Raw genomic sequence first — 24,712 nt, forward strand, 5'->3', positions numbered from 1 at the left:
GTGAAGCATTCGCATTTTGGTCATCCTTCTTGAGTTTCATGTATTCTGTGCATCTAGGATAATTCAAGCATTTGGGCTAATAGCCACTTATCAATGAGTGCATACCATGTGTGTTTTTCTGTGATTGGGTTAGCTCACTCAGGATGATATTTTCCAGTTCCAACCATTTGCCTATGAATTTCATTAAGGCATTGTTTTTGGTAGCTGATTAATATTCCATTGTGTAGATGTACCACATTTTCTGTATCCATTCCTCTGTTGAAGGGCATCTGGGTTCTTTCCAGCTTCTGGCTATTATAAATAAGGCTGCGATGAACATAGTGGAGCACGTGTCTTTTTTATATGTTGGGGCATCTTTTGGGTATATGCCCAAGAGAGGTATAGCTGGATCCTCAGGTAGTTCAATGTCCAATTTTCTGAGGAACCTCCAGACTGATTTCCAGAATGGTTTTACCAGTCTGCAATCCCACCAACAATGGAGGAGTGTTCCTAAGAATCCTGTGGTGGCAACAGACTTATATCTGAGGTTCAGCATTAATCTACAAATGCATTAATGTATTATAATTATGTTTAATAAAGATATATTAGGACTTTGAAAATTTTGGGATTCACTTTAATCCAAAGTTTTTATGTTGTTTTTTCAAATATATCAAGTAAAAATACAATTCAATTTGTTTAGCAGTCGAAAATATGACCTGGAAATTTTAAAATGCAAACAAAAACTATATCATGTGCTTTCTAACTTAAAAGAAAACAGGTTTACTTATTAAAATTATTCACCATAGTAGTTAGGTAAAATAGGTATATTAACCAATAGGTTTCAGAAAGAATAAAGGTCTCTGATACTTACTCCCTCTGACTACAATGCTGCTACAAAGAAGTGTTAGAATTATCAGAATGTCACCCACTGGTTGCCAATTTTACAACTTTATCTAAACCATTTTAGAAAAGTTCATGGCGGTGTAGCAATTAAACAATTTAACTAATTTCTATCTGCAATGCATTCTCGGTGAGTAATTGCTAAAATGCAAATGAAATCTAATTTAAAGAGAGGTAAAAATAACTTCTTTGAAAGTACAAATTTAATATGAGATGGAGCAAAGAAAAATATTCTGGGTAACTTAAATAACCTTTAGTATGTGCCGTATGTCAAAACAGGTTCCAGGTTGCAATGAAGTACCAGACCTCTGAATGAACAACAGCTTCCAAACATGTTAACTCCTGGTTAGTTTGGGCTGTCAGCTTGACACAAGCTAGAGTCATCTGGGAAGAGGGAATATGAATGGAGAAATTGCTCCCATCAGATTGGCATGTTGGTATGGCGTTTTCTTGATAGATAGAAATGTAAGAGAACAGCTTGCTGTGGGTAGTACCACTCCTGGGCAGGTGGTCTTAAGCTGTATAAAACAGCAGGCTGATCAAGCCCTGGGGAACAAACCAGTAAGCAGTGCTCCTCCATGATCTCTGCATTGGTTCCTGGCTTCTGCCTTGATCCCTGATCCTTTAATGATGGGGAAATATAAGCCAAATTGGTTTGGGCCAGTGTTTTTCCACAATAGAAAGCAAACTAGAACAATCACAAAGTGTTCAATGTAGTGAGTCTAAAAATGTTAGAATTTTGTATAATAATAACCTCATTAGAACATAGCAAAAGTCTATATGTGCATGCAAAACTAAAACCATGAAAGAACAAAGGTCCCGTCTGTGATCTATGGAATGTGTATTTCACTTATATCTTTAGTGTTCTTTTTTAGGGTGCTGAGGGTCAAACTTAGAGCTCTATAAAAGCGAGTACTATATCACCAAGCTACATCTCCAGCCTTAGCATACTAGGTTGCTATGATAAACAACTCTACCACTGACCCACATGTCAAGAGACACTGATCCTTTCTGACTTTCTGAAAAGTACATGGTCTGCTCTACTGTTCTTGGAAATTTCTCTCTGTCTCTTTACATCTTCCTTATATTTTCAGTGATAAAGATTTCTAAAGATAAAGAGAGAAGTAATACATTTTAAGGGTTACAGAGAATCTTATAACTGTTAGATCTGATTTATTACTAGTAAATTAACCCAGGAAGATAATTAACAAGAATTACTTTGTTTTTAATGAATAGATATGGTGTTCTTTTCAAAATGATTTTTAAATGATTTAATTATTATGTATAAGTACACTGTAGCTGTCTTCAGACATACCAGAAGAGGGTATTAGATCCCATTACAGATAGTTATGAGCCACCATGTGGTTGCTTGGATTGGAACTCAGGACCTCTGGAAGAGCAGTCAGTCTTAACCACTGAGGCATCTCTCAGGCCCCTCATTATGATTTAACAGTGATAAAGGACAAAGGAAGGAAGATACAATGGGGGTGGGGAGAATGGAAGTAAGAGAGAAAAGAAGAGAGAAAGAAGGAAATTTCCAGAATGTCTCATAGAGTAGATCCCCATCCATTACAGTGTTGTGTTGGAAGTGAATTTTGTGGAGTACACAGTCACATGAGGAGTAGTTTACAGTGACTCTAACCTAGGTAGTGCATTCACCACACAATTGTGTGCTTACCCTTCTAAGGTTCTAAGGTTCAGGGAGAAGAGGGCACTGTGGTAGAGAGTTTGAGAAGCATCAGATGGTGTGAAGTAGAAAGGGTAGCAGTGGCTTCTCCAGACTGTATGCACTGAGGGGAGTTCTAAACGAGAGGATATCTATGCCATGCTTTAAATGACAGAAGCACCGTGAAAGGTGAGAGGAGAAGACACCAAGAAAGCGTAGGGAAAGTGTCTGAAGAAGAGACAAAGAAGCACACAATGATGGTAGAGACAGGAATTTGATGTGAGCACACAAGAACTGTGCAGCCAGAAGTTAGATGTGAGGAAAGGAGGACGCCCCACCATGGCTCCTGGTAGGTTAAGCCTCCTTGAAGTTTCATCTAGACTTGTTCCATCAGAGTAGAAAGATAAGATGCCAAGGCTCTCTCCCACACAGAACCAATGAAGTTCTGTGTCCTCAAACAGCCCCAATTTCATTACATTATCATTTGTGTTGTGGCTTTCACCCCTCTCCATTTTAGCTTCCAATAGGATCATGGGGGAAAATACCCTAAAAGGGAGACTCATTCCACGGTTTAACAGGGTAAAAGGGTAATGTTACCCTCATGGTTATTCTACTCATCTTACAAATATTTATAACCACGTCCTTAAAATCTATGACAGAACTCCATAGGCTACTACTACTCCTTTCATGTCAGGTCTGCTCACTCCAAAAACAATCTCCTCCCTTTTCTTTTCTTCTCTCTCATCACTTTGCTTCACTTAACCTTAGCTAAATTCTTTGCAAAAACAAGAACTGAAGATAAAGTTTTAATAACAATGGAGAGATGTATGAAGTAAGTTATTAGGGCTTCATAAATTTTGACAAGAATTTTATACTTGATACATGATTTAGGAGAGAAATTGGGACCTGGTTTATGTTTTACAGTATCCTTCCCCCCTCTCCTTCTCTCCCTCTCTCTCCATCTCTCTCTCTCTTTTTCTCTCCACCTTTCTCTCTCTCCCTCCCTCCCTCCCTCCCTTCCTCCCTCCCTCCCTCCCTTCCTTCATCTCTCTCTCTCTCTCTCTCTCTCTCTCTCTCTCTCTCTCTCTCTCTCTCTCCCTCCCTCCCTCCCTCCCTCTGTGTGTGTGTGTGTGTGTGTGTGTGTGTGTGTGTGTGTGTGTGTGTGTATGTTGGTTTGGATAATGCTGTTGGTTTGAGAAGGGCTACTTTCCAGTACCAAATACTGAACCCAGGTCCTAGGCCATAGTGGGAATGTTAATAAACAAATAAGGTACAAGTACATATTTGCTGGGTGATATGAATAATCCAGATGAGAGGGGGGAAAGTGGGTGATTCAGGGAAATGAGAATACAATTTCAGAGGAGAAGCCCTTGAGATAAGAGTACATAGGCAGAACCCACAGGCTCTTTGCTGACTTGAAGAGCTTTAAGGATGTTCCTACAGTGAAAATATGAGGCATATCTACAAAGTATATATATACTTCAGGTATAATAGCCTTTTAAGGGAGTAAGCTACAAAAGAGTAAATATTCCTTCTTTTAATAGTCAGTACTGGGCTGCTTTTTATAATATTTTTGAAATTATAAATTTTCAGATAATCATATAAATCACAGCTTTTCCACTAATGTAACAAGAGAAGAACTGGCAAATATACAGTTATTGGCGTACAAAAACTCTGGACAAAGGGTAGTGACGATGTGGTACTCCTGGTGGCAAGTATTAACTCCTTATATACTTAATAAACACTCATGCCGATTTACTATATGTCAATACTTTTATGATAGTTGTATAAATATTAACACACTCAAGAGTGCACAAGATGACTTTGTGTGGGTACCATCATTATTGCCATTTGATTCTCAAGGAATCTGGGATACAGAGGTTAGGCCACATGTTTGGTCACACAGACAACAGATGTGGAGGCTAAAATAGAAATCTGATGCTGGAGTCTTTGCCTTTGACTTCTGCACTGTTGCTTAGCTTCACCTTAAGTACAGACTTAACAGGAAAAGTGTGCCTCTGTGCTTAAGCTGAGTGGAGCACAACTTAAGGAAAGTTAAACAGCTTTCTCTCAGAGTCACAGTAGTTCAATGACTCTCAAATATTTAAATGTGGAATTTTTCTCTGAAATTGAACATTCTGAGCAGTGGGGGCAGGGAGGGATGATGCAGTGCTGAAGAGACTCACAGTGCTTATGGGGCACCCTAGTTCTTTTTCTAACAGCCATGGCAGAAGACTTAACAACATTCCAAAACTCCAGCTCCTGTTCTGGCTTCTACAGGCACACGAACTCACATACGTACCCCAGACATGCGCGCGCGCGCGCGCGCGCGCACACACACACACACACACACACACACACACACACACACACACACACAATTAAGATAATGAAAATGTTAAGTGTTTAAGAAGAGAAGTTTTAGAAACAGTAAAACGGTTATATGTTCCATGTGAAAAGGGAACTTTCCTACTGTGAGAATAAAAATAGATTAAGTTATAAGGATAACGAAGACAGTTTTTAAGTGGCATTATAGGCAAGGATGTTTAAAATTCTAGTAGCTACTGACTTTTAAAAGGTCATAATCTGGATAAATGTTATTCTATTCCAAAGCATGAGATTAAAATATGCGTATCATATGGATAACTCCCAAAATAACTCATGTACATTGGAGTGAGGAAAAAACTTTGCAAACTTGCAAAAAAGAAGGAAGACACAAATTTGTTGGGCAAGCATGAAGACCTGAGTCTGGATTCCAGCACCCACACGAAGGCCACATGTGAGAATTGTGGTGCCTGTCTGTAACCTCTGCTGGGAGGTGAATGCAGCTGTTGCTGGCCAGCCAGTTTAGCTGAAATGAGGCATTTCACGTTCAATTAGAAACCCTGCCTCAGAAACAAAAATGAACAAACAAAGGCAGAGAGGCAACTGGCATTGGTGAAGGATGTGAAAACATCAATTTTTGGCCTCCGCGGCAGTCCACATAGGCAAACACGCATATACATGCACATGCACATACACATTCATACTAAATATACGCACCCGCGCGCGCACGCACACACACACACACACAGGGAGGGAGGGGGGAGGGAAGAAGAAATGGTGGCAATGATAAAATCAGATCAAGGTTTAAGGTTTAGTGAATACAATTGTTGGTGTTGTACATGCAAGCACAGAGAGTCTTATAGAAATAGTGCTTTTGAGTTTCGTCCTTTTGCATCTGAATCCTACTAAGAATAATTCCCATATCAATGAGCAGTTCAGGGGGAGTCTGTGATAGTTGGACTCAGGTATAACTTGACTCCATTAAGAATGCCTGAGATGAGTGTCACACTACTCTGTATTTGGGGGTGTTTACAGAGAGAACTGACATGTGGGGCTAGAGAGAGGGAGGGCTCTCCAATAGTGCACAGATGAGAGGGAAGTGTGACAGCACCACTGGGACAGGCAGTGATCTCCACTCAGATGCATTAACTGTTCTATTGCTGCTCCTTCCGGCTGTTTCTTTGGCTCTTTAATGGGGACTCAACAGCACCTCCACTCTTTGAGCACTGAACTTGGATGCCAAACATGTTCACTTTCTGGATTTTGAGTAAGTTCTCTGTTTCCCCAGTATCCAGGTCCTTTTCTTGATGGACTATACCACCTCTATTGTGCAGGACAATAGAGCACACATCTCCTTTAGCAATCTAGCAAACTTTAACTATTATAGATCCTTGCATCCTATAATGCCATCGTGAAACTGTATTCTAATCCATGCTGTTTCTTTCTACAGCTGAATTATGTGTTCATTTGTTAATGCTAATATACCAATTTAAATGTAAAATGAAAATGATGGGAGATTTCTCCTGGGGTCTATATTCTAGACTTTCAGATGTCCTTCTCACTGAGTTCCCTAAGGGCTTCTTCTATGTGTGCTCATCCCTGGAGTCACTTCCTAAAATGACACCTGTCATATTTGATGAGTACTTTATACCCTCAGGGAGGCTTAAGTATTACTCAAAAGACTCTGTCTCTAAATAAAATGTCACACTGGGCATAAGAGCCTCAATATCTTCACAGCTTTCTGATAGTATAGATCACAAGGAGGGCAATCATCAATGGTTCTCAGGCAGCTGTTTTCTCGGGGTGCAATTATGTAACAGGTAATTCCTAGGCCAAAGAAGTGAGTCACTATAAGCCTTTTGAAATCTACAATCAAGTTCATTCCCACAGCCAGTCTGAAGATATAAACTGCTAGTAAGTAGCATGTGAAAAAGAAGACATAGCTATTTAAAGGCATGTGTGTATTTGTGTGTTTGTGTGTGCATTTAAGAGAGACAGACCGACAGAAGAAACCAAGACAGAGACAGAGAGAGGGAGAAGTGTTCTTTAAACTGAACTTTCTTCTTAGTTGTGAGTATTACTTTTTAACTGTAAACAAGAGGGGCTATACGAGCTGGTTTGTTTGCTCCTGAGTTCCAGGTGAATCTGTAGAGCAAACAGGAACTCTGAGAGGAAGGGTACAGGTGAATAACATGGACAACACTCTCCTCCCTTCACATCGTCACTATCTGCACCGAGTCATTCTCTTTCAGCTGTTCACACTACAGTACTGCATTATCTAAAATCCAGTTAAATCCAGCTGAAAGTGAAATCCAATTCGTTCCAAGGTTAATTTGGGGGGGCCAGGAGGCTTTTGTCTTGCAAGCTGACAGTTGTGTGGGGGTCTTTTCCTTCTCAGCATCCCTCCCTTCCCTGGCAACCAGTCCCTTCTGCTGTATCCTGCTAATATTAGGTTTCTGCAGAGCCTAAAGGCACTGTAGGAAATTAAATACAGCATCATTACTTGCTCCACTGCACCTTTCTGCTGGAATCCAGTATCCACAACTGGGTGCATATTTTAATTTCAAATCAGATGGAAATCTCAAATTGAAAGAGAGAAAAAGGAGATTCTTCCTTTAGGAATAGAGAAAGATCAACATGGTTCCTGGGACAGGCTGAGATTAATATATTAGACCCTTTCATATTTAATATAGATTTTGGTAAATTAGAAAAATCAAAAAACAATAAAATAGGGGTTGGGGATTTAGCTCAGTGGTAGAGCGCTTGCCTAGGAAGTGCAAGGCCCTGGGTTCGATCCCCAGCTCCGAAAAAAAGAACCAAAAAAAAAACAATAAAATAACAAGAAAAGAAAGAACTCTTAGCCTAAACAGGAAAGGGCACTCAAAAGAGAAGATTTGGATGGGTTTAATGCTTAATACCATTGAGTTGTCACCACAATTAAATGAAATGAAACAAGAACATGAAAAGGGTAATTAGATAAAATCAAGCCACCAGATACCATGTAAGAAAAAACATGGAGCAGAGATGTCCAGTTGTAAGCAGCTGTGTGTTGTAAGGAATGTATCACGGCTCTCTGAGTTCCAGACAACTTGAATGAAAAATACATAATTGAACAGCAGAATGTGTGGCACAGAAGGTTCCCTCCTCAGAAGGGCTTCACTCCACTTCGGGAAGCAGGAGGAGAAATGCCAATTCTTAAGTGCCTCTCAATACAGATGAGACAAATAGAGCACCAAACAGCGAGGCTTTGAATACCACAGGAATTCAAATTTGAGGACATCTGATTGAGCTGGACCACTCTGCCAAGGAGACAGTCATCTAATTGTGTGATCACAGATACTAGATATCTGGAATGAGTGACTTAGAAGAAGCTAGTGAAGGTGAGACCAAGTCGAACTGAGCAGGTGGAAGGTAGGATGACAGAGTAGATACACAAAAATGGTCCCTCTTGATGCTGAGTGGTCCAAAGAATGAAGTGAGGCTATCCAGAGCCTCTTTTCTTTGCACATAGATACATTTTAAGTAGATATTCAAATAGATCTTTCTTGAAGAAAGCAATTTATGCTCATAATAGAAGCATCAGAAAATAGAGTGACTAAGAAAGAGTACAGTGTGAGCATGCACTGAATACTTATCAAGAGATGACAATGGCTGACATGGCTTATCAGAATTCATTTTGGAAATTAAGAAGAAGATACATTAATATAAACCAATTAGTCACCTTTTTCAAAAAATGACCCCGATATTAAACTCCATGATGACTCACAGGAGTAGCATTAGGAATGTCTGCTCTTTTCTATTGATCTCAGTGACATAATCTCTGTTGTCCCCTTGGCCTCACATTGTAGCTTTTCCTTTAGAAGTTTCACACTTTTAATTTGAAGAGGGTCTTGCTGCATCTGGACCTCATTTAGCTTGTACATGAGTGAATGAATGATCATCATTTTAATTCACACCTAATTTTAAAGTCTGAGGAACAAACATAATAAAAGTAACATTCAACTTAATGTTGGAGACAGGGATGACATTGATCTCCCAGTATCCATGGGGACCTTTCTAGAATGCTCAGTTGCTGGGCCAAGTATGTGCCTTGCCACCAGGATGCTGAAGTGCCAAAGACATGTCACTCAGAGAAGGCAAAAGTGTTGTCCACGATAGGGGTGTTCTCCTGGGATCTGAAACAGATGTTGAGGTTCTCAATCTCCTGTGAACCCATTAGGGACCCTGAGGTTTTGAGAATAGTGATTCCCAGCCTCTTGTGTACCTGCAAGCTTCTGGGGACAGAGGAACTGGAGGTATTCACAAACCCCAGGCTTCTCCTATGCACCAGGTTGGAAGGGGACAGCTGATCCCAGGGTGATGGTAGGAGCAGGATCTGGTTTGGTTCTGAGTAAGTCCTTATAGTATGGAAGGTCTTCTCCAGTAGATTTAGGTGCAGACCTTTATGATAAAGCCCCACCTCCACCCCCACTGCAGGAATCCTTGATGAAGGAGCCAGTCCTTGCTTGTCCAAACTGTTTTATTCTTGGTGGATGTGAATGCATATGTACTACTCAAGGTGAACCAGAGATTAAATACATTTTTCAGGAAGTGTTAAGCAGGGATTAAATACCTTTTGCAGGAAGGGATGCCCAGGAAGGAAAGCTCATTGGCTAAACACTAGGAGTCTATCTAGGTACCTCATTCGTGTGGAGAACTCTAGGGTTTTATGCTATATGACTGGTTATCATGGTCCTGTCAGTGGGGTGTCATGGTTATGGGTTCCAGGACAGGTAGACCCTCCCTGACCAAGAGCTTGATCTAAGGCCTGTCATTCTCAATTATGAGAATTCCCAGAGGTTTTGAACCTGCTTCAAACTTACCGGTCTCCTGTCTGGTGGCAGGGTTCACTTGCCCCACACTCAATTAAAGTTACCCCTTAACGTTCTTCCTGGCCTGTTCTTTTCCTTACTAACCATGTAATATATGTACACTGCGCACAATTTAAGAAGCGTGGGCCATAATGAAAAATAACCTCAAAAACCAAAATTCAACTGTGTTTCTATCAACAGAGTATGATTTTTTTTCCTGCGAGTGTATTCTCCATTTGCACAGACAAGTGCATTTAAAGTGAGCACAGTGTTTTCTAATCTACATCTGTACTCAAGGCATTCTAAGCAGAGCAATAGTCTTTAGAACATTCACAGCACACACCTCTGAGTGTCACTGCCTCACTATGTACCAGCCCCACAGATAGAAGGAGTAAATTAATGTAGATTTGAACCATCTTCAGGCTCTGATAAGGTCCCTAGGAGTAGAGTTTCGCCTCTTTATTTTTCCTGCTCCTCCCATCTCAGTTCCTTTGAGGAGAGTGTAGGCTAATGGGAGAATAAAGTGGGCCTCTTAAATAATCATGCTCACTGGAAATAACTGGAAAACAATGGGGTAAACTACTATAGAAAATGGGGTTGTTTTCGATCCACAGGCAAATCTGCCTCTATGTTTGAAAGCAAAGAATTAGGAAATCCTTCGTGCATATATTTTTTAAAATCTTTGTTTTCAGAATGAATTTTTCAAAAAGAAATGATTTTTTTTATTTCTGTCTTTTCACAATTGGAAAAAATTAAAATGAACAGAAGAAACCAGAATGGACAGGCTGCCTGCTCGTGTCACCCAGTTAGCTTCCTAGGACCAAGGAAGCCCAGTTGTGCCCTTGCAGTATTCCACATGCTCCATCTTGAGAATGTCACAGCCTGAACAGAACGCCGGTACCTCAACTACACCCATGAGGACAGGGTCCTTGTCTAGTCAGGGGCTGTGGTTTTAAGACATACTCTACTTCTGAATGTCCTCAATGCATGTCCAGAAAGGTGACAGGAGGAAGGAGATAAACATATTCTTTGATGTCTTCATGCAGGCAGACAGACGCTCACACTTTGATTAAAATATCTCACATATGGCTAAGCTGGCTTCCCACCTGGACTCTAAAAAGGGAAAGTTAGACAGTGACTCTTTGTGCTAGCACACGCAGTCTGCAGGGCAGAGAAAGAGCTTTCCTTTGAGGCTGCACTTAAGACAGGTTCACAAGGTTGAGTGGAAAGAATCCTTAAATAGTCTCTCCTGTAAACTCTTGATGTAAACTTGCTACAGCATCAGTGTTTCTGTCAATGTGTCATCTACCTTGTGCGAGGAGGATGTGGTACATATGTTAAACAGTATTGCATTGATTAATTGCAGCCTGGCACCTGCAATTTTGGAGTGTTTAATATTGTGTTTGCTAAACTGGATGGCAAGAGACTCTCTAAGTCTCTTTCTGCCCTTTCTGTCTCGTTTTGTCTTTCTCTGCCATCCTCCCTGTCCTTCTCTTCTCCTTTATCCACTTCCCTTTCCCTCCCTCTTTTTTCCGCCCTCCCCCTTCTGTCTGTCTCTAACTCTCCTTTTCTCACTCTCTCCCGACTCTGTGCTGTCTCCGGGTTTCTGTCTCTGTCCCTCTCCCTACCCGCAACACACACACTTTGAAAGATAATTCAGCACTACTTAATTATCATGAGAATGATCTATTTAAGACAATGGAGAGTCAAAAATTGTGCTAGACAGTTACAAAGCTACAAACATAAACTTATAGTTAGAAGAGCCATATAGATACCCTAACCCAACACTTTCTTTTTAGTTAAACAGAAATAGGGAATTTAAGGAATTTAAAAATGGTTTTTACACACTTCTGCTTCAAGGATATTTGGAGAAAAACAGAAAAGAATAAAGGTACACACTACTTAAAACTGAGATTGGGAATCTGACAATCATAACTCAAAGAAGAAAAACCAGCAGGGTAGAAGCAAGAGTCAGGATCAATACTCTTATTAAATACTCAGTGACCTTATCCCCTCTGGGATTCCATTTTTCCTTACTTTCAGGGGTTATGCTTTCTGTGTTAAATGAAGAAAACAAATAATAATGAAAGAGTCCCTTGACTGTGACTGGAATCGATGTATTTAATGTGCTTTCTAATATTTACTGTTCATGTGTTCTCACTAGATTCATATGCAAGTGAGGGAGGGCTCTAGGGGGAAAGAAATGAAGAGAGTAATTCATAATTTTTCTTGTAGGATGTGACAGTTGATCTCACTTCAATCTTACAGCCTGTTTCTCTGCACAACCATGTGACAGTGCTTCACGTATGCTGGAATTCAAAACATGGCAAACCCCTAATGCTGCCAAGGGCCCTGTGTGGTGTCATTCCGCTCAATTTTAAATGTCACATTCTGCATTGTTTCCTGAATAATGGGCATTTGTGACTTGACTCTGCATGGCTGTACCATCCTGTTTTAATATTAAGGCCAGGTTGTTTACAATCCTGATCTCCATTTAGGTTAGTAAACCAAATCTTCACAAACTCATTTGTCTTATTACACAGATCTGGGTAATCTCTCCTTACCATGTTTCCTTGATATGTCTTCCTTCTCCATAACTGATGCACAGATGTGCCTGTGTTCTGATAAAGGCAACAGGTCGCTTTTGGTGCCTAAAGGCTTACTGAGTGTTGTACTCTGAGTTGGAGTCTGAGTCATCTTTGTAGGTTCCCCATTCATTCCTGAACTCCTCCACAAGTATGCCTAACTTAGAACGCATTGTTAGGTGCGAGGATCATTTTTAGATTCAATTTTTTTATTTATCAGGAGCAGAAATCTAGAGAACACACATTTGAATTTGGTTGAAAGAATATCTTAAAATTCTATTTTAGTTAGAAATATCCAACTACTTATCTTGTTCATAATTGAACACATTTACGAGGAGAATACGGAATGAAAAACATTGCCTACCTCACAACACTCTCTCTGCCCTGACTCTTGAATTCTGCATGCTTCCTGAGCTGTGTAATGGTGGGTTGGTGTAAATGTCCTATCTATGTCTGAAAACTCACAATCACTTATTTACAGTGCTTTAAACAGTAGTACATCTGCATTAACCAGTACCTGTAATATTCTCTGATCAAAACTGGGAATAGCACCAATACAGGGATATAAACACAGATATTTAGAAGACAATTTGAAAAATATCACCATCTGGGGAAAAAAACTAACATCAATAGGTTCTCTGTGAGGGCATATGGCTTGCCTAGCCATGGTCTTTTGACAAGGTTTATAGTACTAGGAATAAATTCCCTGCTGTGAAAGAAGCCTTAAATCTAATTCAAAGGTGATTGGTTAACCCCATAAGGTCATGCCATTATTGCACCAGTGGGCACACCTTGCCTCGCAGGTGGATATTATAGCACAAGAGATATAGCCCTGGATAAGACCACTGATGCCTTTTACCCTTCTTCAGCTACACATTACCTTCCAGCACTATAATCTAAACAAAAGGAAGGCTTTTGTGGACAATCGAAGGTTGACTTCTCTGTGTTTTTAAGCAGAGATTTGTGGTATCTTTGGCTACAGGGTCTTACCATATAACAGCCTGCACTGTTTTGGATACCTCTGGGCTCCCTGCCCAGTGACGCATAGGGTGGTAAGCCATGCCTGTTACTGAGATTTTCATTAAATAAAACTAATGTCTTCTGGGAGCCATATGGTTCACTAATGTGGGATACTTCTGTCCAGTCACCTATGTATTATGTAATTAGTTTACAAACTAACAGAACCCTGTGTGACTTCTTCATGCATCCTTGGTTTGGCCTACCCATCCCGTGCCCTTCCTTTACCCCTCCTCATCTCCCCGTCCTCACCTAGCCAGTATTCACCCTTGCTCTTTGAGGTCACACTATGTTCTATCAAATCCTCTTCCATGTTTTTCTCAGCTCTCCAGATCACAGACTTCCAAGTAACTTCCGCATGCACATTGCACTTTGGCTAAGCCTTCCCTGATGCCTCATTTCTCCACTGCCATCACTCTTACTCTCTATTTACCCTGTCTCTATTTCCATTGCAGTATTATTTTCCTGTCCCTCTTTCCAAAACATTTCTCCTCACTCTGTACCTATAGTCCATTTCTAGTTTTCCAGATTAAAGACATATTAATTGCATAAAACAAAAGATTTGGATGTTCACACATACACACAGAGAGAGGTAGAGAGATGCATATAATGAATAATACATGTAAAAAAATGCCCTAAAATTGGATTTCAACTAAGCCTTAGAGGGTCACAGGGAGGTTTACAAATTATTCTTTACAAAATTGGGGTTAAATTTTACATATTGATTTTTCTACTGAGTTTTAAGATTAAAAGTATCATTTGACATGATTTCCTAAATATCATAGGCATTTTTACTTTGATACAACATATATTTAAATAGCTCAACTGAATTTCCACTTTTATAGGTCACAGGTAATTTGTTCTCTAGACCTGATCAGTATATAGTGATTAATAGTAGAAATAAATTAATAAAATTTTATTATTTATTTTATTATTATTATTAAATAATAATTAAAATTTATTATTAAATTTTTATTTATTTTACATTAAACATTAAGACAGTGTGAAAACGCACATTTTGCACAAAGTCAAAAAAAGAAGTACTCAACAATTTTGTTCTCCCAATTTGAGTATGCTAAGAGAAAAAGTAATTTTTCTGTTAAATTTATTATATTTGGAGTATGCCAGCTATATTTGTTAGTAAGGCGACCCTCTCTACCCCCATCTCTATTGGAATGAAGTGATTTACTTGGATTATTAAGAATCTCAACTATGGATCTTTTTCTTTTTCTTAAGAGAGGAGCTGAGTCAATACTGAGTCTAAAACAATCTTCAGAGAGTTCAGGAGAGAGGAAATCTTTGTAAGAAGCCCATGTCCTCAGCAATGCACTTTCTGCTCTCACCAGTGACATGAAAATGTCCTTTCTTTAGTCACACGGCATGTAAGCACATTAAGAATGTGCTCTGCAATGGCACCACATAAATTGAGAATGGATTGATTCTGTTTCGATTACATGTGGCTATACAGTCAAAGAACGATGTTTCAAAGCAAAGAATTATACAAAATAGAGCTAGCTAATGTTTTCAAACTGTACATATGGTGGTGAAATTTCAAGAAGGAAGTGACTAGCAGCTGGAGACACACAATGCCTTTCTACCTTTCCAGGTCTCTGGCTAAGTCATGTAGGCTTGGCTTTCTACTCTATAAATACCAAATAAAAAAGTACATGCCACCATCCACAGAAGGGAGACAGTGTATTCTTAGTTAACAACACAGGTACATCATAAGGAACCAGGTATTTTCTAACCTGACTTTGGACAATGGGCTCTTTCAAACTTAATCAGGATAAACCCTTGAAAGTCACAAAGGATCAGTTCCCTCTGCTGCATGGTGATGCTCTTTCCCCCCTCATTTCTGAGTGTAGCATTTTACCCACAGACATAAAGTGGAAAGGATCTAACTAAAAAGTCAGTGAGTGGCAAATCACTACTACAGAATTTAAACCAGGGGCAAAGTTTCCTTACTAACTCATTCATAAAATCTAGGGTTCCCTTTTAAATTATTTCTAGAGTTTGGGCATGTGGATCAAAACACTGGAAATTCTAGATGTTATTTAGATGTGATCATGTTAAAAGAAATTCTTTCAAAATAAGAGGAGGCCAGGGTTTAAGGTAGTGTTCAATAGTGGAATGTCATCCAACACACGACGTACTGAAAAAAAGAAATAAACCAAGTCTCTTCCAATACAGCTGATACACATGTATTCTCTAGCATACAAAATCCACATCATGGTTTATTTATTATCATTTAAATTATGCTAAATGATACAGAAGCCAATAGAGTTGTGTGGGTTTTGCCTTTATTAGAGGGTCACTAGATCAGACAGCTCTCACCCAGAGACTGCAGAGTAACTCTTTTCATAAATTGAATTATCTCGGAACATTGTAAGTATTGAAGTTTGAAGTATATCATTCATATATATATATATATATATATATATATATATATGTATATATATTGATTGAAATATTGAAACTTTAAAAATGAGTGTGGCTTTTCAAAATCTAGGCTATGATACTATATCTATATCTATATCTATATCTATATATCTAAATATATTTTTTTCAGAGCTGGGGACTGAACCCAGGGCCTTGCGCCTGCTAGGCAAGTGCTCTACCACTGAGCTAAATCCCTAACCTCTCTCTATATATATATATTTTAAAATATCCTAATTCTAGCCCTTTCTTGTCAGTGCATGTTAATTAAGTCCTAAAACTCTGAATTCTCATGAGAACTATCTGCACAGACTTTTAATAAATCCCTCGTTTGTTATCATTATATAAAAAGTAACTGTCAAGGTCCAAGTATTGATGTAGTCCAGTTGTTAGGTATTAGTCTACCATGTATAAGACACTGGGCTCAAATACACTCCAACACACACACACACACACACACACACACACACACACACACACACACACACACTTCTTGATCAGTTTGTTATGAAAGGACTCACTGCTAGAATGACGACATAGCCTAGATTTTGCAAAGTCACACTCATTTTTAAAGTTCCAATGTTTCAATCAGTATGCTATCATAGAAATCCTAATATTTTTTTGCTTTGGATAATATGGTTACCTTTGACCTTAACACTCACTCTAGGGTCATGAGTATGGATCCGTGATTACCACAGAATACAAGTTTATGGGTTTGTTGTTGTTTTGGAAGGTGTTTCTCTCTATGAAATGCTGCATGGGCATGTTTCATGGGAACTGTAGGTGAGGAATATTTGCTGGATTTACATTTGTAATGTGGTTATGCTGAGAAGTAGTTTCCAGGGGGAATATTTCCAGTTTGAAGCAGAAGGCACGATGAAAATACCACCTTTTTCCCTAAAGCACAGGTTTACAGGCTTTTTTTAGACACAGTTCTCTCAGCAAAATGTTGTTCTTGAAAATAACAGCAATGAATTGTTTTCTGACCAGATAGTGTCAGCTAAACTTCTTTAGATTTTTTTTTTGTTTTGTTGTTGTTGTTCTTGTTTATATCTTAACTGTGTTTATATCTTAACTACAATTCAATTCCAGGTTTCCAAGAATGACAGTAAACACTATGAGACTTACATGCTAAAGACGCAATAAAGACCCTTTCTTTTTCCTTACGTTTTGTTGTACTGACAAGTTTCCTCCAATATAGATGGGTTCCAAGAGCTGGCTGGTCTGCTTCCATGTCTACCACATATAACCATCAATTCAGGTCATTCCCGTTATATTTCACTTCAAAACATTCATGGAAACAGAATACTGCCTTTATTTATTTATGTTGTAACATACATTTTCGTCTTGACTTGCTTTTTGAACATAGATATGAAAGAATAATTTGTTTATAATTAGTGAATTTAGTTGAGTGGCTTTCTAAATAGTGGTAGAGATGTGAATATGTATCACACCAGTCCATGCTAATAATAATTAAATTACTAGCTTATTTGAATCAATTATAGAAAATTCTATAATTTCTAAGGCATAGCCTTAATATTGTCACATTCAACTGGAAAGTCAGTTTTCAAAGGGCAGTACAAGGAGCCACAGAAGTGTTGACAGCCTTTGTTATGTCCCAGTACACAGTGAATGGACAATCTTTCATGGCGGATAGCTAAATGTTGTGCTTTGTAGCATTAACAGTTTGATTTTCTCTTTCAAAATCTTAACAGTAACCTGAGACTATTCCATATGTATACTATCTATTTTGTTCTCAAAGATTATTTATTTGGAGTGCTAGAGAATGAATTCAAGGCCTGTTGCATGCTAAGCAAGTGCTTTCCACTGGGTTACAACCCCAGCACTATAGGTCACATTAACAAGATGAGACTCTGAAGATTCTAATATAGTGGAAATTTCTTCTGAAACACAGGTCTAAGAACTGTCTGTCCATCAGTCTGTCAGCTTCTCAGTGTGCCAGTCAACAGTCAACAAGTCATTATTGGACACATATGTGATAAAGAGTACCTAAAATGACATTTTAGTCCTTTGGGCTCTGAAAGCTTATGTGCTCGTGGATGGACAACAACTATTTCCAAAATTACAGTAGTTGTTCTATACAACTGTACAAGGTATACCCGGGAAACCTCTAAATACAGTTCAGATTGAAAATGTACAAAGAAATTGCCAATTGAGATTTAGACTCTAACTGTTGGAGAATTCAACAACTCATTTTTAAGAAGGATGGGAGTCAGATAACCAGGGTTTCATTGGAAAACTTATATATGTTCAATGAACAAAGTGAAAGTCAAATAATGAATATGGGTCTTGGTTTATTTTGGAAAGTCTGTAACAGCTGATGCACATTGCTTGGATATACCTCTGTAAAACATTTGAACTGGTCGTAGAGGTTAAATGCAGAATGCAGTGCTAACACACTGAAGAAATTAGCTTGTCTCTCAGAGAGATTTCTTCTAGGTTTGGTTCTTTAATTGTTGCTGATGCCTGTACTCTGTGAATCTCCTAGTGATTCAGATGGGGATTTATTTCACTGGCTTGGGTTTAGTATTCATTCATTGTCAGCAGACAAGAAATGGCCAAGGTTAATTCAACACTCACTGTAAGATCCAGTGACAGGTAGGACACAGAGCTAGTATTTTCTAGAATAAATCTTGCTTTACAGCTGCTGTAAATCAAGCAGGACCCACCCCCATAAGAAATATTTAAAACCAAAGTGTAATGTTTCCTAAGTAGGAAAGGACAAAACAAAACAAATTCAATTTTCAAACCCTATACACAAATTGAAAATTTAACAGAGACTTATTGATGTGAAAATATGACCACTTATATAAAATGAATGAAATATGGGCCATTTGTGAAAATGTATGTGTGAGTGCATGCCTATGTGAATATGGGAAATGGACAGTGAATGTCTTCATATGCTAACAGCAGTTATTTCTTAAGAGGAAGTTTATATTTCATTTTTCTTTTATATGTTCCTGAATTTTGCCCTTGACAATAAGAATATACAATTTTAAAGTGAACAAAGTTATTGAAAGACAAAGTAAATTGTGTTAATAAAATGTGCCTTAAGTGGAATATCTTCATTGCGGTGATCGTGGCTTTATTACAGCTAATTCATTACAAAGAGTATTTTTCCCAGAGAGGATGTTTAAGAGGAACAACTTGCTACTTGGCTTAAGCTGAATTACCAACTCTCACATAAAATATATGCTATATTATTAGTAATAGTAACAGCAAAATAGTAACAGGATAGTCAGTCATTTGACAGATTTCTGTAATACTAAATCCTAGAGTATTGAGCCATGATAATACCAATTTCTTATTTTAAAAATGATAAACTTTATCGTACAAAAAAATTCCTGGAAAAAACCCATCACACACACATATGCAGCCTTGAAGTCTATAAATCTCAAAAAACTTCAAGAAAATAGACCTTCCCACATAAATTTACATTAAATTTTACACTTTCAGTATCAAACCTATTTTATGCACTCATCCACCATCAAAAACAAAATATCCATAAGAAAATTGGGAAACAATCAGTCTCATTTTCTTTCATTACTCCTCCAATTACCTGCACTCAACCCTGCCTTCAGGAGAGCAAATTCAAAGTTAGCCTGGGTTGTTCTAGGCTAACATGGACTAAACAGCAAGATCTATTTCACAAAAAAATATGTATATGTGTGTATATATATATGAATATATGTCTACATATATATAACCCCATCTCACAAATATAGGCATATATATGAGCATGTATGTTTATGTGATTAAATAAAAAGTTATATACTATATATCATATATACATATTAGAAAGTTTTAAAGCAATTTTTGATGTTTGATATTTTTGAAATGTATAAAAGTGTTTGTCTAAGAAAATAACTGAATTATCAAACTTAGAATAACTTGTTTTATAACATTTTTAAGAACAATTAGATACAAAGATGCACAGGCAAAATGGTACAACTGCTTTAAGATCCAGGACCCTTGAGAATCTTTATTTAGTCCTGAGTGCAAAGAAAATTTACTTCCCAATTTCTATGTCATTAGAAACCAAAACAAGACTTTGTCATAAAATAAGTGCATGTTAGCCTAATGAAAATCTGACTTTTTCCTGGCAAATGTCTCTTTGCTTCAGATTTTCCTCTTAAATATATCAAGGTTATCTTTTTAAAAAATCCCTTATACACACTTAATATATTTGTTATAAAAAAAACTATTACAAAAATCAGTGTCATCAAAAGCCAATTAGAGTGCCTGGAATATTCAAATCTAAATTCCAAAAAAATGAACTATATAACACATGTTTAGTATATTCTATATTGTAAGTCAAATCTTCAAGTTAATTTGTGTTTTCAAACACAAAAGACTTGTGCTCATAAGACTTGGGATATCACCCCTCTTTTGATGGTTTACTAAACACAAACATGGACAAACAGCTTCTCCAAATCAGTTTTCGCTTATTAAAACTAATCACAACAACAATTTAAAAAGAGCATTCCTGACCTGATAGAGCGTTGGAATTTAAAATTAAAGTGATTTGGGGAAGTATACTCATATTATGTTTACATAAAGTGTATTGGTAATTAGAATAGTAACTGTAGCATTCCATTGTTAACAGCTTCACATGTGTGTGTCTTATATCCTCCAAGGAAATTTTATGTTGCTAGTATATGCAAATTCTGCTAATCAGATAAGAGCTCTACAAATAGTTGTTAGTAACTTGGTTAATTTGCTCTGTTTGAAAATACATTTTAATTAATGGAATAATAGATGCATATGTAAATGGGTATGTTAACTGACCTCTCTGCCTGAAGCCAAGTGTAAGTTTAGTTTATTTCAATGCCAATTAATATAGAAAGTTCCAATATAAATTTGGTTCATTTTAAGCTCTTACTTAGAGAATTAAAAAGAAGCATTAAACATTTCAGGCTTCAATGAGAAGCACAGGAAGAAGATTTTACTATTTAAACTTTACTATAAACTTTCAGAAGGAGACTCACCGTGTGAAATCAAAATTAGAGAACATCCTTAGGTCATTGGAAGAAACTGGGAAGATCACATCATGAAGCAGTCAGCTCAATATGTATGCAATTATAAGAAGGCTTAATAGAGCCCATGTATCAGGAAGTATTTAATATCCTTACAAAAGTGGTATTTTCAAGACATAGTTTGAGCAAAAGTCAATAAACTTTTCCTCCCTACTTTCTTTAAACACATCTTGAAATGATAAATTGTATATAGTCTTCATATAGTTTCTTTCAGACACCAACTTGGTAGCTCTTGAATCATTCTACAAAATACTACTTTTTTCAAAATCAGCCACACAATGGAGAGTCATTTTAGTGCAAACTATTTGACATTACCCTCTGTGAAGTTGCTGATAAGCAAATCAAGCAAATCCCTGCATCCTGTTAAGACTCCATAAATAAATTTTCCAGATATATCATCAATCACCTTCTTCAAGAGTACCCAGATTTGATCATTAGAAGCACATTACAAAATGGAGTCTATATGCACAAATATCAAAGTATCCAATGCTAACAGTTAATCTGAACCCTTCAAAGGATAGCTGACCCCAGTAAGTTAGCCGTGCTTTAGGAAGACACATAGTCCATCCCAGACAAGAGCATATCCAGATCATAACCTAGTAGCCTTTAATGGTGTGCATGACTACCCACACCACTTACTTGTAAGACTTTCTATGCTTTGTATATTCAACCTTAATTCTTTCTGTGAAGCTGAAGCCCATTGATCACATTCCAGGTTCCACAAAGTAGCAATTGCCAGTGTCCTACTTGAAAGCAGAATCTTATGTGAAGAAAGTGGCACTTATATCTCAATTTCCTCTCCTCCAGATTACATAGTTCTGGTTCATTTGTCATTCTACAGCATCTGGACCTATAATTGGATGGGACTACCAACACTGAGTTTCCTAACCATGACCTATTGTGATGAGCCTCACTTCAATCTGTAACAACTTTGCCCATAAAACCACATCCAAATTCAGCAGACAGCAAGTAAATCAAAGGGCAAGGGTACCTGCTTTCCATTTATGAACAGGTCCAGCTTTGTATTGCATATTTCATTTTTGTAAGTTTACTGTAGAAATATTTGAACTTTTGTTTTAGGAAATATGAAGTTCCATTTAGTAATACACTCTGAAATCTGTATACTACGGTATACATCCATTTTGCAGTGACATACAAGTCCAGTACCTACTTCCTTGACCTAATTTATAGAGTTGTTATAATTAGGCACATGGTGGCAAGAATTTAGACTTGTGAATAGACATAATACATGAGCATATTAAATTAAGTCGCTTAAGCATCTGTAAACCAAATAAATCTCAGAAAACAGAACTAAGATCCAATGAGGTAAATTTTATAAATATGTAATATAAAATGAAAGATTAATATGAAAATAATCTATAATTTTAGACTTAAAATACATCCTCGATAGCAGTGATGGTGGGAAGGTTGGTAGACACAGTTCACGTATTTGATGCTTGTAATATTGCTAATACATTTTTACCTGAAAGGATTTTTCTGGCTTTAGTTCAATGAAATCCATTATCCTAGGTGGTAATGGAACCTTATACATTCCAATCTCAGGCATCTTTAGTCTCTTGAGCTGCCTTAAAGCCTTAGCATAGTAAAAGGTCAAACAGATACCAGTAAGCATTTATAAACTACAAGCCTGTTTCAGCTACAAGCCACATCCTCCTGCCAAGCTTGCTTGCTTGCCTTCCTTTGCTTGCTCTCGCTCATTGCATTGTATGAGCAGACTAATTCAGTCTGGGGTCCTTGAGAACACTTTTTTTTTCTTTTTTTAAAAAACCATCCTGCTTCCTACTTAATCACTTAGAGAAGCTACCCAAGAACAGAACATTCTGAGAGGGCTATAAAATGGTGATGGACACTGAAGGAATGAAGAACAAATATCTATACAATTAAGTAAAATGAATGCCTCTCACCTGCCACTCCAGCTGTACTGGTTGGAGCACACCATACAGATATGGAAGAGATAGACTAGAATTTCAAGAAAACCTATCTGTTTCAACATTTATTTGAGACGATGCAATATGCTAGAAAATACTCCAAGCCACCTCCCTTTCCCATCATTGTAAATTTGGGGCCCTTAACGTAGGCCCACAAACCCAATTAAAAACAGCCAGGCTATGAATTGGCATCTAGTTCTTTAATAGAGAAGCGATAGGCATCTGTCCTAATTGGCTACAATGAACCTAAGGGACAATAACAAGAATAAATTTCACATTAATCCAAATGAAGCCAATGAATAATAATACAAACCAGAAGTCTGTTTCCTAAAACATGCAATTACTTCCAAGAATGCAAAGGCATCAATAACTCATAAAAATGATAGTAAATCAAGCACGCTGGGCATAGAAATAGGTTCCGTAAATGCAACACACCTGCAAAATAGCATGTGCACATATGATGTGTATACATGGAGATATGTATGTTCATAATTAAATATATATCCTGAAAAATCAACTCTGGATCTCGGAAATGGCTTTTCAACAAGAATATGTTAAAGTGTGAAACAGAATGCCTAATTCTGGGACCACGTTAAGACTAGAGCAAATAAGTAAAACCACCTTATAATTAGGCCAACAAGGTTGAGACACCAAATGTGTTATTCAGGGAAGGCCCAACCCTGTTTGCGAGACCTGCAAATGAAACGATTGCTTTCAACTATATCCTCTTCTTGCTTGCTCCTTTCCACCCCTCTGATTTTGTTGCTAAGCTTGAGAGGAAAGGAATCCGGCGGTTCAGTTAGTATTTCTAGCTAGTTTGTGATAAAAATCAAAACATCATTTCTTTTCCCCTCAAAAGACTAGCGGATTCCTTCTCACTTCTCTGCCGACAGACAACCTTCCTCTCTCTCCATCCTCATCGCTGTTTCCACACCCCCATCCCCCCTCCTAGTCTGAGAGACGCGAGTCATTGTTTAAGTCTAGGCCACAGATATATACAAAAGTCATTTAACAGCCAGCTAGATCAAGAAGGTAGCCCCTCTGCCTCCTACTCACCATGTTGAGAGCAGGAGAAGATGCTGAAAAGAGGGAGAGCCGCACACTGAATCCATTTTTCTTGTGACCGGGTCGGATGCAGCCTCTGAACCCAACATCAGCAGCGGCTACCAGGATTTTTTTCCCCCTCCCTCTCCGGTTGGCGATGGTGCGATAGGAACCACCCTTCCCAGCTCCACTAGAGTACCAGCAGTAGAGGCGGCAACAGCAGCAGCATCACTTGAGCCTCCTCCCTCTTGGAGGATGGTGTGAGCTCAGAATCAGCCAGGAACTTGCAGCAGACACCTCCTCAGGCTCCTCCTTCCCTCCCCACCCCCACAGCCCCACCCCTGCTGCGGTAGAAGCAGCCGGCCTGGCAGCTGCTGGTTGTCATGGCAATAGCCAATTGCAAGTGGCAAGCTAAGGGGGAGGGGAGAGGAGCTAAGCAAGCTGCAGGGGTTGGAGTAAAACTAAGTCCCTGTCTCTGAGATGCTCTTGGTCTCTCCTAATCTAAGCTCTAGGTGGCTTTGAGCGGCGCCGAAGGTGAAAAGGCACCAGGAAAGAACAGTTAAAGTTGCATCTAAGTTATAGGTTGAAATATATTTGACATTTATTTGTACTGTTTATAGATTTTAGATAAAATATATTGCACTTGGAAGAAATAAACTAAAAATAATTATGTGTGAGATTGTTTTGACTCCAAAGTTGTACATCCTTGATACCATCTCTTGCTCAGTGCCACATTTAATTTAAAACAAACAAACAAAGCAAAACCTGCTGGACTTTGCAATATACTTGGTGCCTGCTACGTTCCTTTACGTTCTAAGATGATTTGATTCCACCAATTTTGCAAGTTGTCTCCTGAAAAGCACCTGGCGATATTGACCACACCTCTGAGGAAAAAGAAGTTGGA

The 24,712-nt window shown here is 38.2% G+C and overlaps 1 protein-coding gene across 6 annotated transcripts in view; it reads right to left on the reverse strand.

The window, feature by feature from the left end:
- Jakmip2 (janus kinase and microtubule interacting protein 2) overlaps positions 1 to 24,165 on the reverse strand; it is a 164,921-nt gene extending 140,756 nt beyond the window's left edge. For 4 of the 6 annotated variants that reach the window (NM_001437325.1, NM_001437326.1, NM_001437324.1 and 1 more), the window contains 1 exon segment: positions 23,821 to 24,165. In NM_001437325.1, coding sequence (NP_001424254.1) covers positions 23,821 to 23,823 — 3 coding nt within the window. In that variant the 5' untranslated portion in view covers positions 23,824 to 24,165. 6 annotated transcript variants of the gene reach the window in all.
- Between the last annotated feature and the right edge of the window lie 547 nt (positions 24,166 to 24,712).

This window comes from Rattus norvegicus, chromosome 18 (genome assembly GCF_021556685.1).
Source record: "Rattus norvegicus strain SHRSP/BbbUtx chromosome 18, alternate assembly SHRSP_T2T, whole genome shotgun sequence".
NCBI lineage: Eukaryota > Metazoa > Chordata > Mammalia > Rodentia > Muridae > Rattus > Rattus norvegicus.